The sequence below is a fragment of the Peromyscus maniculatus genome, chromosome 18 (assembly GCF_049852395.1).
Source record: "Peromyscus maniculatus bairdii isolate BWxNUB_F1_BW_parent chromosome 18, HU_Pman_BW_mat_3.1, whole genome shotgun sequence".
In the NCBI taxonomy this organism is placed as follows: Eukaryota; Metazoa; Chordata; class Mammalia; order Rodentia; family Cricetidae; genus Peromyscus; species Peromyscus maniculatus.
Genome location: NC_134869.1, coordinates 48,850,807 through 48,863,162, shown reverse-complemented (window position 1 = coordinate 48,863,162; position 12,356 = coordinate 48,850,807). Strand labels below are relative to the sequence as shown.

General features: G+C 46.6%; 1 protein-coding gene across 2 annotated transcripts in view; it reads left to right on the top strand.

Moving 5' to 3' along the window:
- The window catches only part of C18H12orf56 (chromosome 18 C12orf56 homolog), a 66,054-nt gene extending 54,086 nt beyond the window's left edge, over positions 1–11,968 (top strand). Inside the window, exons 9-13 of one of the 2 annotated variants that reach the window (XM_076554171.1) lie at positions 1,910–2,033; positions 5,792–5,866; positions 6,305–6,379; positions 9,402–9,580; positions 11,809–11,968. In XM_076554171.1, coding sequence (XP_076410286.1) covers positions 1,910–2,033; positions 5,792–5,866; positions 6,305–6,379; positions 9,402–9,580; positions 11,809–11,935 — 580 coding nt within the window. In that variant the 3' untranslated portion in view covers positions 11,936–11,968. Of the gene's footprint in view, positions 1–1,909; positions 2,034–5,791; positions 5,867–6,297; positions 6,380–9,401; positions 9,581–11,808 lie in introns of both variants that reach the window. The other variant, XM_076554172.1, reaches the window with a different exon arrangement.
- Positions 11,969–12,356: the final 388 nt, after the last annotated feature.

Here is a 12,356-nt window from a genome sequence, read left to right as displayed (position 1 = left end):
AATGTAAGAGCTAGCCAGTGGTAGGCCTGAGCTAATGGCTGAGCAGTTTTAATTAATATAAGCCTCTGTGTGTTTACTTGGGTCCAAGCAGCTGCAGGGCCACGGGAGCCGGGCAAGACCAGGAAAACTTCAGCTACAGACTAGCTTTTTTTTTTTTTTTTTGGTTTTTTGAGACAGGGTTTCTCTGTGTAGCTTTGTGCCTTTCCTGGAACTCACTTGGTAGCCCAGGCTGGCCTCGAACTCACAGAGATCCGCCTGGCTCTGCCTCCCGAGTGCTGGGATTAAAGGCGTGCGCCACCACCGCCCGGCTCAGACTAGCTTTTTGAGTTGAAACACAGAACTGTATATTTCTTAGCATTTTGGTTGACTATGGGCTTCTGATCATGGTAATGATTTAAATGATTGTGAAAAGCCTAGGAAGTTTATAGTGTTCCTAGTTTCATTGTGAAAAGTGCATTCATGCTTGTAGAGAATGTGTGTGTGGTCCTACCATTAAATTATTTCACTACTGCTATACCTCAAAGCTACGTTATTGTTTCCTGTTTTATAGCTGATATTCCTTACTTCTTCCCATTCTCCCGTCCTACCTCTTCACTTCTTTCCTTTCTTTGGTTTTTACTTAAGACAGGGTCTCATGTAGTTCGGGGATTGGCCCTGAACACACTACTGCTGAGGATGACTTTGAACTCTGTAATCCTCCTGTCTCTACCCAACTGACTATGCCTAACTTCCTCCCACACCTTTTTAATTATTAAATGACATCTTACTGTGTTGCCTAAGAAGGTTCTAGATTTCTGGGTTCAAATGATCCACCTCCTTCAGCCACCCGGCTAACGAGGAAGACGCCACTGTGCTCAGTGAGTTCATAGTCCTGTGGCCTGCTTTCGGCTCCATTTCAGCCACAGTGGACTTGTACTTAGCATCTGAAGATACTCTTATAGACTCAGCTGTTCAGGATGCACAGTTTGAATTGTGACTTTTTTTTTATTGTTAGGTAATTAGGTATCATATACCGTCAATTATGTGTACGACTTGTTTGTGTGGGTTAATGGACAGTTACAGTGCATCTGAAGGAAAAGACCTCAGCTTTAGACTGGATTTATTCACCAATAGCTAATAATGTTTAAGGCAGCAGATCCTTAAAGGTCTCAGGTTAAAAAAAAGGGGGGGGGGCGGGCTCTGGAGTAAAAACTTTGGGTCAAATGAGCATTTTAAGAAGTATTTCAGCCGGGCGGTGGTGGCGCACGCCTTTAGTCCCAGCACTTGGGAGGCAGAGCCAGGCGGATCTCTGTGAGTTCGAGGCCAGCCTGGGCTACCAAGTGAGTTCCAGGAAAGGCACCAAAACAACACAGAGAAACCCTGTCTTGAAAAACAAACAAACAAACAAACAAACAAACAAAAGCATCTCACTTTAGGGATTGGTGATGTAGCCCAGTACATGTCAGGTGCTGCTGAGACTTGACCTGACTGAGGTAGGGAGGGGATAAAGAATGAACAGACACACTGGGGTCACGTGACCCATGCTTGCTCTGACGGAGAGCACCTACTATGCACAGCAACCCAGAACCTTATCAAATTTATTGTATATTGGAATTTTATTTAAATTTCTACAAAAAATAAAATAAACTCATTTTGAGATAGTCACCTGTTTGTCTAAAGGTCCAAAAACTCAGTTAATTATCTGGAAAAAAAGAGAAAAAAAAAGATGTTCCCTGTCAGTTAGGAAAATTCAAACTAAGCACAACATACATTTAGCAGGGCGGTGTTGGTACATTCCTTTAATCTCAGCACTCAGACAGAGGCAGGCGGATCTCTGAGTGTTTGTAAGTTTGACTCCACCATTTTCCTTCTAAAAGCTTTACCCATTCGTGGCTTTTTATTGATTTTTTTTTTTTTTTTTTTTTTTTAGGGGAACACTGTTTAATCTCTTAGTGATCTTAGTGAGCAAGCCTAAGCTTCCGAAGTCTTGCTCCTCGTCGAATGCCCAGACGCCGTGTGATTCAACGTCAGCCGACATCTCCTTCGATGCTCAGGTGAGAAGAGAATTTGGGGGGGGTCGACGGAATGCAGCATATGGGGGCTCTCGTTTCTCTGTTCTGACGTGGAGCATGATGCTGTAGAATACAGAAGTATGTGAACGTTAAAGAGAACTTTCGTTTGTTTGTTTGTTTTTCTTTCTTTTTTTTTTTGTTAAAGATTTATTTATTTATTATCTATACACAATGTTCTGCTTGCTTGCAAGTACCTGAACACCAGAAGAGGGCACCAGATCTCATTACAGATGGCTGTGAGCCACCATGTGGTTGCTGGGAATTGGACTCAGGACCTCTGGAAGAGCAGCCAGTGCTCTTAACCTCTGAGCCATCTCTCCAGCCCTGTTTGTTTTTCGAGGCAGGGTTTCTCTGTGTAGTTTTGGTGCCTGTCCTGGATCTCGCTCTGTAGACCAGGCTGGCCTCGAACTCACAGAGATCCGCCTGGCTCTGCCTTCCGGGTGCTGGGACTAAAGACGTGTACCACCACTACCCAGCCAAGAGGACATATTTTATTATTAACCTAAAATCTTAGCTATTTGGCCAATATTAATGTATCTATGTTTTCAGGTATATAAACTAAGGAAAATAATACTGTTTAAAAATGACATTCATCTGCCCAAATGTCTCTATGAATATTATTCAAATACATGTAATTCTATAGCAGAGATTTTACCAAAAGACAAACAAACAAAAAAACCTGCAAAAGAATGTCTTCCATATATCCAGGTCAACTTGGGCTGTATTTTATCCTAACATGTGGTTAGTGCTCATGCAATAAGAGTCACTTCTTTTTCTAATGTTTTAGCAAATCATTAGATATAGCAAACTGTATAGAAAGCATATTTCCAAGCGAACATACCAGCTTATAATCAATTTATTTTGAGCCAAGTCAACATTGATTTTTTTCCCCTAAAGGGTGGGACATGGTTTGATGGGGGGGGGTTTGTTTGTTTTGTTTTGCTTGTTTGTTTTTGAGACAGGGTTCCTCTGTGTAGCTTTGGAGCCTGTCCTGGATCTCACTCTGTAGACCAGGCTGGTCTCTAACTCAGAGATCCGCCTGCATTTGCCTCCCTAGTGCTGGGCTTAAAGGCGTGTGCCGCCGCCGCCGCCGCCGCCGCCGCCGCCGCTGCCACCGCCGCCGCCTGGCTGGTTTGACAGTTCTTAAGCAGACAATTAGAGTTATGTTTTAGAAGGTGTATCCCCTCAGTACATTTTTACTGATTCATCTATTTGAGCAAACTGTGCTGAGCAGAGGTCCAAAAAGTAAACAAAGCAGACGTAATTTCTGCAGCCACAAGTTCGACAACACTCACCATCAAACTAGTTCATAAGCTGGCGAGAGGGACAGATGTCCATGAGACGGACCAGGCCTGTACGTTGAATACCTGACACACTCCTTGAAATGGGAGAGTGTGAATAGAGACCGGAGAGTCGGGGAGACACGGCACGCAGACAAGTTCAGCTGTTAAGCTACTGTATACATGGTGTGGGGACGTGTGCCTGGAAACCCCGTACTTGAGAAGTGCAGGTGAACGGAGGCTCTAGGTCAGCCTTGCACTGTATAGTAAGACCTTTTCGAGGAAGGGAAGGAGGAGGAGGAGGAGGAGGGTGGGAGTGCAGCTTAGTTGAGGGATGACGGAAGTCAGAAGGAAGCCCTGGAGTAGAGAGGTAGTTCAGCAGTTAGGAGCAATTGCTACTCTTGGAGAGGGGCCAAGTTCAGTTCCAAGCACCCACATTACCATTAACTCATAACTATGTGTAACTCTAGTTCCAGGGTCTAATGCCCTCTGTGGTGTACATATGTACATGCAGGCAAAACACACACACACACACACACACACACACACACACACACACACACACACACGTATATGTATTTGACTTTTTGAGACAGGGTTTCTTTGTGTAACCCTGGCTGTCCTGGAACTCGCTCTGTAGACCAGTCTGGCTTCGAACTCATAGAGATCCCCCTGCCTCTGCCTTCCAATTGCTGGGATTAAAGGTGTGTGTTACCCAGCTAAAATAAATTTATCTCAAAAACAAAAGAAGAAGAGGGAAGCTTTTCCTGGCCCCCAGAAGAGACTAGCCCTCTTCAGAGCTGTCTTAGCTTGCTACGTTTTTCTTTTGGACCTTTGACTCAGTTCATATCTGTGCCTTTCCTTACTCAGTTGCTAGCTTGGCCCTGTTTCTTCAGTAGGCTGTGTATTCCATGAGGGTAGGCAGGGAGCCTCCAACGTCTAATAGAGGGTCTGATGCATATTTGTTAAATACATGCACAAAGAGGAAGAGAGATGCTAACTCATGAAGAGGGTAGATTCCAGAATATCTTAGAAATCTGAACTGACACCTGACATGAAAATCAAGTATGGAGACTAGAAGACACGTTTTAGAATCTGACCTATGAGTCAGATACGAGCCACAGCAAGAAGGCTGGTTTCATGGGGGAAGCCCTGAGCTTGGTTTTGGGTTTGTTAGACGAATATGTCTAGTGGGCAAAACGGATGGGTGTAGGTCTCATGTCTGCAGGACGTTCAGATCTTCTGTGTAGATGTAACCAACCGTCTTATTAAATAAGAAACACAGAACCAATGTAAAAGAGAAAGCCGAGAGGTCAGAGCTCAGAGCTAAAATCTTACCCTTCCTCCTGCGGTGGTCTTAGCTTCCTGGAAGAGAGCTATTTCCCTGTGTGTAAGTCGTTTCATAGTCATTCTGCCTTCTCATTGGTTGTAAACCCAAACACGTGACTGCCTCGTCACTGTCTGAATGTGCAGCCCCCTAGGTCTTAAAGGCATATGTCTTCAATGCTGGCTGTATCCCTGAACACACAGAGATCTATGGGATTAAAGGCGTGTGCCACCACCGCCACGCTCTGTCTATGGCTCTAATAGCTCTGACCCCTGGGCAACTTTATTTATTAACATACAATTAAAATCACATTTCAGTACAATTAGATTACCACCACACTTCTGCACTGGGCAATCCGTGTGGTCATCAAGAGACAGTACAGATTTAGGTCACCAGGTATAAGAGGACGGAGACACCAGAGTTCATCCTGCACACGGTATGACGGCAGGGCCTAGGCCTGGAGCATGTCCATAGGCAGTTCTTGTGACCAGAGTGGCTTATGTGCCCTCTCAACTGCCTGGAGATCTCATGAGCAGAGGTCTCCGAGTCCCGTATATGCCCATTCCACAGAAGGAATAGACATTCAAGCTGGCACAAGTCTAAATCCCTTAGAGAACCTCTGGCCTCAATCCTAAGGAGCATGTTTACACCGTGAGAGGAAGTAAGGTTGTTGATCTGACTGACACTGTGGACCCCAATGTGCAGATTTTTCACGTTTTTGTCTAGATTATTGTATCTTTCCCTTATCCACATGTGGGTCATTAAACATTTTATCTCTTCACTGGAGTAGCTTTGTTCTAGTGGTATTGGGGATTGAACACACATGAGGAAAGCACTCTAGTAGCATTAAGCTATATTCCCCAGCTCTCTTTTTACTTTTCATTTTGAGACAGGGTCTCACTAAGTTGCCCATACAGGCTTTGAATTTGTGACCTCCGTGGCCCAGGCTCTTTAGTGTCTGGAATGACGTGCCTGAGTCAGCCAGCCCAGCATGAAAGCCACCTTTCTGGGAATGAAAAGTGGACATCACAGATTAAAAATTTAAGTCAGAAATCCTTTGTCAAGGACCTGAAGGGAAATGGCTTTTGTGGCCCAGCCTGTGGCAGCGCATTAATGATTACTGGAAATTCTAGTTACAGGCGCTCATCCTGGAATACACAGACACGGCGACAGCCCTGCTCTTTGAGATCCTTCTTGTCTTTCAGCAGGTACAGCGCATATTTTATTATAATTCTGATTTGATTAGGTTATGGTCAATAGCGTAACATTTTTGGGAGGACAGTCTCTAAAACTGGTTGGCCTCAGGGATACTCCCTTCTCCTCAAGGCTATTATAGGTTTACAGATACTGATGTTTAAAGATTTGATTGATGCCGGGCGGTGGTGGCGCACGCCTTTAATCCCAGCACTCGGGAGGCAGAGGCAGGTGCATCTCTGAGTTTGAGGCCAGCCTGGGCTACCGAATGAGTTCTAGGAAAGGCACAAAGCTACACAGAGAAACCCTGTCTTGAAAAACAACAAAAACAAAAAACAAACAAAAATGATTTGATTGATGAGGATTGGATAAAAACATATTTTGGGGAGGGTAGAATTCGTTTAGATCTGACTTAGACTTCAGGAATATAACTTGTGCCCTTGAGTTTCTAGGGAAATCTTGCCTTGGGATCCACAAAGTTTGCTATCAGCTGGATGATGTCCTTTCTACAAAGCTGCCCTCCCACGGTGAGTACTGAGCAGAAAAAGGCCCGGCTTACCTGATGCTGTGTGCTTAATTAATAAAGCACAGGCATTGTCCTAGGATTTACTGGAGTCCACAGAGCAGAAGCAAAAGATATAACTTGATGATTTTATTATTTAATGAAAAGAAAATGTTTTTATATTTGAGACTGGAATTAAACGTATTAAAGTTAGGGCTTAAGATTAGCTTTATTCTATTTAAAAAAAACTTTGAAGGTATACGTAGCAAACAAAACGTTTAGTTATCGGCTTGTAATTTGATTAAAACGATGGACATTTGCCATAAGTAGAAAACGAACAGAACACTTGGGATTGCTGTGTGCTCTGCCCCTGCAGCCAACACCCTGGTCCCCAACTCTGACCTCTTCTAAGATTCCATTCACATCCAAATGGTCCATGTCTGTCATTCTGCTAGATCACAGCCAGAGGGAGCTATTTAAGACAAAAAATGGGATTGCCGTGCCTTGCTCTCAGCTAGCTGGGTGATCTCTGGGCAGCTTTTCCCTTTGCCAGCCTCCCTCCCAGGCCCGCAGGGCGGGGCATCTTAGAGCTTTGCCGCCTCATCTGGTCCCTCCTTCATCCGGCCCTGCACATCTCTCACCTCAATGGCCAGCCCTGCTCCCCCACTGATTCCACTGCAGGATCTTTCCCTCTGGGTAGGTCTTATTCTCTTAGGTTACCACAGAGTGCCACCGAGTGGGTGATTTATAAAGGGCAGAGGTTCGTTTGGCTGGCTCATTTTGGAGGCTGGTTGGTTCAAGATGGAAGAACCATCTCTCAAGAGGCTCTTGTGGCGTCCTTCCATGTCACACTTGGGGGATTGGTTTTCCAACACCTGAAAACACAAGCTGTAGCAATTTGTGTCTGAAATACCCCGCCCCCTTCCGGCCAGTTAACCCTCACTCATCTCTGAGTCCTCAGTGCCAATTCCTGGAGCGGGAAGGCAGAAGATGATTCTCTGACCTTCTCACTGGGTCAGATCCCCCATCACAGTCACACAGTGGACACCGTGGCGTGCCTTCCTCCTCCCCTTGAGCCAGTCACTGTGGCAGTTTGCACTGGCTTCTGTGGTCATGTGGTTCTGTCCTGTGGTAGCTTTGAGTGGCCTGTGTCTCCCAGCACACTTTCCACTAGGCATCTGGTGAGATCGGACCTCTCTCTTCACTCGATGACTTTGGCCTGAGTCACTCTGGGCAGAAGTTGTGCGAGCTTGTATAGCACACTTACCTAGGCTCACTTTTCCTGCTGGAATCCTACCTATAGCGTTTCCCACGGTGACGGGTCCGCCCACTGGTGCTCCCGAGTGACCTGGAAGGGCTGTGTAGTGTGAACAAGCGACAGAGACTTTTCTGTTCTGTACCAAGCGCTGGTGAGCTGAGGTTTGTTACAGATTAGTCTATCATGACAGAGACAATGGCTGTCTCCATAGGGCGTGGAGACAGGAATATGTCTAGAGTGCTAGATGCTCAACAAAATACCGAATGCACTAATCTTCGTGAAGCTTTCACCCCTCAAATCTCTTCCCACTTCCCCGAACTTAGTTTCCCTCTGCTCATTCATGCGTTCCGTGAGTCAACACATGTTTTTACTGGACATCTCTTCAAAAAGTAGTGTTTGGGGCTGATGAGCTTGCTCAGTGGGTAGAGGTGATTGTTGACAAGCCTGTGGAACGGAGTTTGCTCCCTGGACCCAGTGTGCTGGGAGAAGGGAACAACTTCCATGAGCTGTCCTCTGAATTGCACAGGTGGGTCATGGCCTGCACACCATAGCACACGTATGTGCACACACACACACACACACACACACACACACACACACACACACACGCAGTAAATGGAGTGCACACACAGATAAGGTAGCGAGTGGAGTTCTTGTCATGAGGTCATGTATTCTCTTTCCATATGTGAGCGTATGCCCGGTGGACCTGTTCCCAGCTGGGAACTACTTTTCCGGAGCGATGACGTTGAGTGTGTTCTGAAGAGTCTGTCATCCCTTGACAGATCCCTATGACACAGTTATGCAAAGCTGGCCAGGGCCACAGTGTACATTTATAGTAGAATATCCTACTGCCCAGAAGAGTTTAAGGCCACAATGTTGGCTCCTTCAGCAGCGCGCAGAGCTCAGCTGGTCTCAGCTTCATCGGGGAGCACCATAATTTTTACTTATTCATACGTGTCTATGCAGTATGAAAGACGCCTACTTACCTTATGCAGCGATTGTAGGCTCTACGATCTGGCTGAGTTCCTAAGGATCTCAAACAAATAGGGAAGTCCCTCAATCACTCTTGAAAGGAACAGAGTCAAGTATGAGGCCAGTCTGTGACCATGAAGCCTGTCAGGATGAAAGGCGCCCCGAGGCAAGGGAACACGGACACGTGGCGGTATTAAAGCCAGCTCTGAGCAGTAGGGGGCAAAAGAAGACCACCTGAGAGAAACTTGCAATAAAAGAAACCGTTAAGGGGGGTGTGGCCATTGGGCATACCTACTTGTCAGCCAGCCCTGATTATCTTACCTAGTGAAACCAAGGTGCTGTGAGCCGAGGAGATGGTTCAGCAGGTAATACACTTGCTGCCAACCTGAATTCATTCCCTTGGGAGAGACCTGCCTTAAGTAAGCTGTCTGCCGGCTTCCGTGTGCACACTGTGGCATGCATGCATAACATGCCACCCCCAAATAATTAAAAACGCAATTAAAAAAAAAAGAAAACAACAAAAAAAAATCAAAGTGCTAAAAATTAAAAATGGTAATCATTCTTGATCTGTGGTCTGGCGCTGAGTACCATCTCAGAGGGAACTAGCCCGTAAGCCTTGGAGTAAGCGTGGCAAGGGCCTCAGCCTAGACTTGTCAGTGAGGTTGACAGCTGAAATTGGGTGCGTGCGTGCGTGCGTGCGTGCGTGTGTGTGTGTGTGTGTGTGTGTGTGTGTGTGTGCGCGCGCGCGCGCGCGCGCATGCGTGCATGCGTGCGGTACCCTGTGCCCACGCATAGCGGCGTGCTTCTCCCCGTCTAGGTGGCTTTTGTGGCCAGCATTGTGAAGCGGGTGGCGAGGGGCCTTTCGGCCTCGCTCCAGCTGCTGACTCCTTGCCAGGCGGTCCTCTTGTACCAGCAGTTCTACATCCTCAGGAGCTGCTTGCAGTACAGCAAGGCTCTCGCCGAGCACATCAGGAGCGACCACAGCGAAGAGTTCAGGTACGGAGGGAAAGAGCGCGCCCAACCACCAAAGGGCTCGCCGCTCATTTTCGCGGACACCGCCCACAGGACCCGGTGTTGAGGGGGAACCGTGATGGAAATCCCACATTTGTTTTCAGTAATATTTTAATTGGATCACGTCACAGGTAAGGTGGAATTGGGGACAGTTCTAAGAACCTCTGAGGGGTCTCCCCAGCCCAGAATCTACCTGTCACTCATCGTCACCGGCTTGTGCACAAGCTTACATTGCACAGAAGTATAATGATGTATTCTAGGGTAACAAGCCCTCGTGATGAAGGGGATGATACACTATGAACCGTGAGTTCAAGTCCGTTGCTGCACACGCATTGGGGGTGACCAATCAGGAAAGTGGGGGGCAGTAAACAAACGCACTGGGGGATCTGTTGTTGTTTTATTTACACTTGTCACCCCCCAGTGAGAGAACAGTAAGCAGCAGCAGCAGCCAGGATTGGTTCCATCCATCTGTCCATCCAGCTCTGCTGCCCCTCAGGGTTCCAGTTCCACTTTGGCTTCAAGGCTAGCAAGGCCAAATGCAATAAGCCACAAGCAATTAACAAGGCCACATGCACTCAGCAATTCACCCTCAGCTAACACGTATTCGAGAAAAGCTAAGGTGGTTTTTACCATCAACGAGAAGGACGCGGCTTCACCCTTGGTTCAGAGGGAGACATCAAAAGATGCGGAGGCATACATGATGGCTTTGTATTGGCTTCAAAAGGAGTCAAGTCAGCCCTCTGTGTAGACTCTCTTTTTCCAGCATGTGCCATTACACCAGAAGGTCCACTCTGGATACCATAAAAGGGATTTATCTGGCTCCAAGTGGATCCCACAAAGCAGTCCCAGCACACCGCCTTCCCACTTTCTAGCTTCCTTTTCTTTCTCATTAGGAAAAATTGACATAGCGTGAAATTTACCCCTTCGGAGCATATAATTTGGTAGCTTTGAACACATTTCACAATATTTTGCAACTGTCATTACTGAACTGCAGAGCATTGTCATTATCTAAAGGAAACCCAGGACCAGTTAAGCAGGCATCCCATTTCCCCGCCCTCCTCCTCAGCGGCTGGCAGCCACTTACTTACTCTTCCTCCAGACAATCATCCAACCAGCGACCTTTGGCCTCAGGCCTTTCGTTTATCATATTTCCAAGGTTTATCCATGTTGTAGCATGTATAGCACAAAACTCCTGCCCTAACCTGCTTTTCCATTCTGAGACAAGGTCTTGCAGAGGAGCCCAGACTAGTCTGGAACTCACTCTGTAGCTTCAGTTGGCTTTGAACTCACTGCAAACCTCTTGCTCTAGCCTGAGTGCTGTAATTATAATTATGATCGCATGTGTCCTCATGCCTAGCCTAATTATACAAGACCTAGTTATAAACTTTAGAAACAATCAGGACAGCTGGCAAAAATGGTGTCATACTCCTGGATGGCCACAGCTGGCTGGAGCTCCCTGCAGGACCCTGTCAGGAAGATTGTGTGCCCTTTGGCTAATCCCTCCCCCCCTCCCTACTCTTCCCACCTTGATAGTTTACATTTCTTGTGGACATTCAGGTTTGTAGTCTTTATTTTAATCTAGTGGTTTTTGACTTACTTTGCATTAGAATCATCTGGGTAGTTATAACACTGAGCCAACCGTGGGCCTTCTGTTCTGGTTCTCCTAGGGGCATGGTCTGGGCACTGACAGTCTTTAAAAGCTCCCCCAAGTGATTCTGTTATTCACCCAGGGCTGAGAACCATTGGATGCTACCCTAGCGGATGGCCGAAGGCTGTCTATATTCTTATGTAGAAGCCTCTATGTAGAGGATGTGGGAGCTAATCCCTTGCTCTTTCCTCTTGACTGGTCCTGATGGGTTATCTGAGCTTGCCCCCCCCCCTTTCTGTGCACCGTCTGATGAAAACAGTCCTGTCCTGTCTTGTCGTCTTGGTTACTGCCTCTGCGGCAGTATTAATTCCTTTCCACTATTTCCACTATTACTTCCTTTCTCAAGTGAAGTACGTATGCTCGCTGAAATGCACACACAGCAAAGACTTTTCTCGGTCCTGAGTACAGGAGGTTGGAAGTCTGAAAACGTTGCGCCTCGTGGCTAAGACTCCCACGAACTCCCCCCCTCCACCCCCCGACCTTGTGCAGTGAGTGTGAACACACTGGCTGAGCCAATGTGAAAATTCTCGTTTCTAACGGTGTTTTGTTTCTCTGTGACCTGCAGGTACTTCATTCATATGCCAGCCTTGGAAAAGAGGCTCCCCGTGAGCTACCCTATTACGGAGCCCACCACTCAGCTCTGTCACGAAGTTCTACAATTGATTGAACAGAGACAATATGCAAAATTTTAGAGGAGATAAAGTATAAAGTGTTCATTGAAGTCCCATATTTACGAGAAACAGCCTTTTTACTTATTTAATATCTGGCTCTCCCCCGAGAGAATCTTCTAAAGCTTTTAGTTAAATGTTCATTAGCACCTCTTTTAGGAAGCCTGAACTTTTTAAGTAACTGTGCCTAGGCTGAGAGCTTGCAGCTCAGTGGGATAGCCCTCGCCATGCCTGTGAAGACGGGGGTTCAAGATCCCGCACAGGAAACATGGAACAAAAAGCTAAGCACCACAGACACCGTCTAAATTTGTCTTGATGTATGTAAAGTGGTGTGCCTCTCCAGAATGAAAGGTTCCTCACAGATGGGAAACACAGAAGCACAGAGCAGCTCAGTGTGCAGAATCTATCTGGTGGGCTCTGTTGCTGCGATAACAGTGATTGGTAG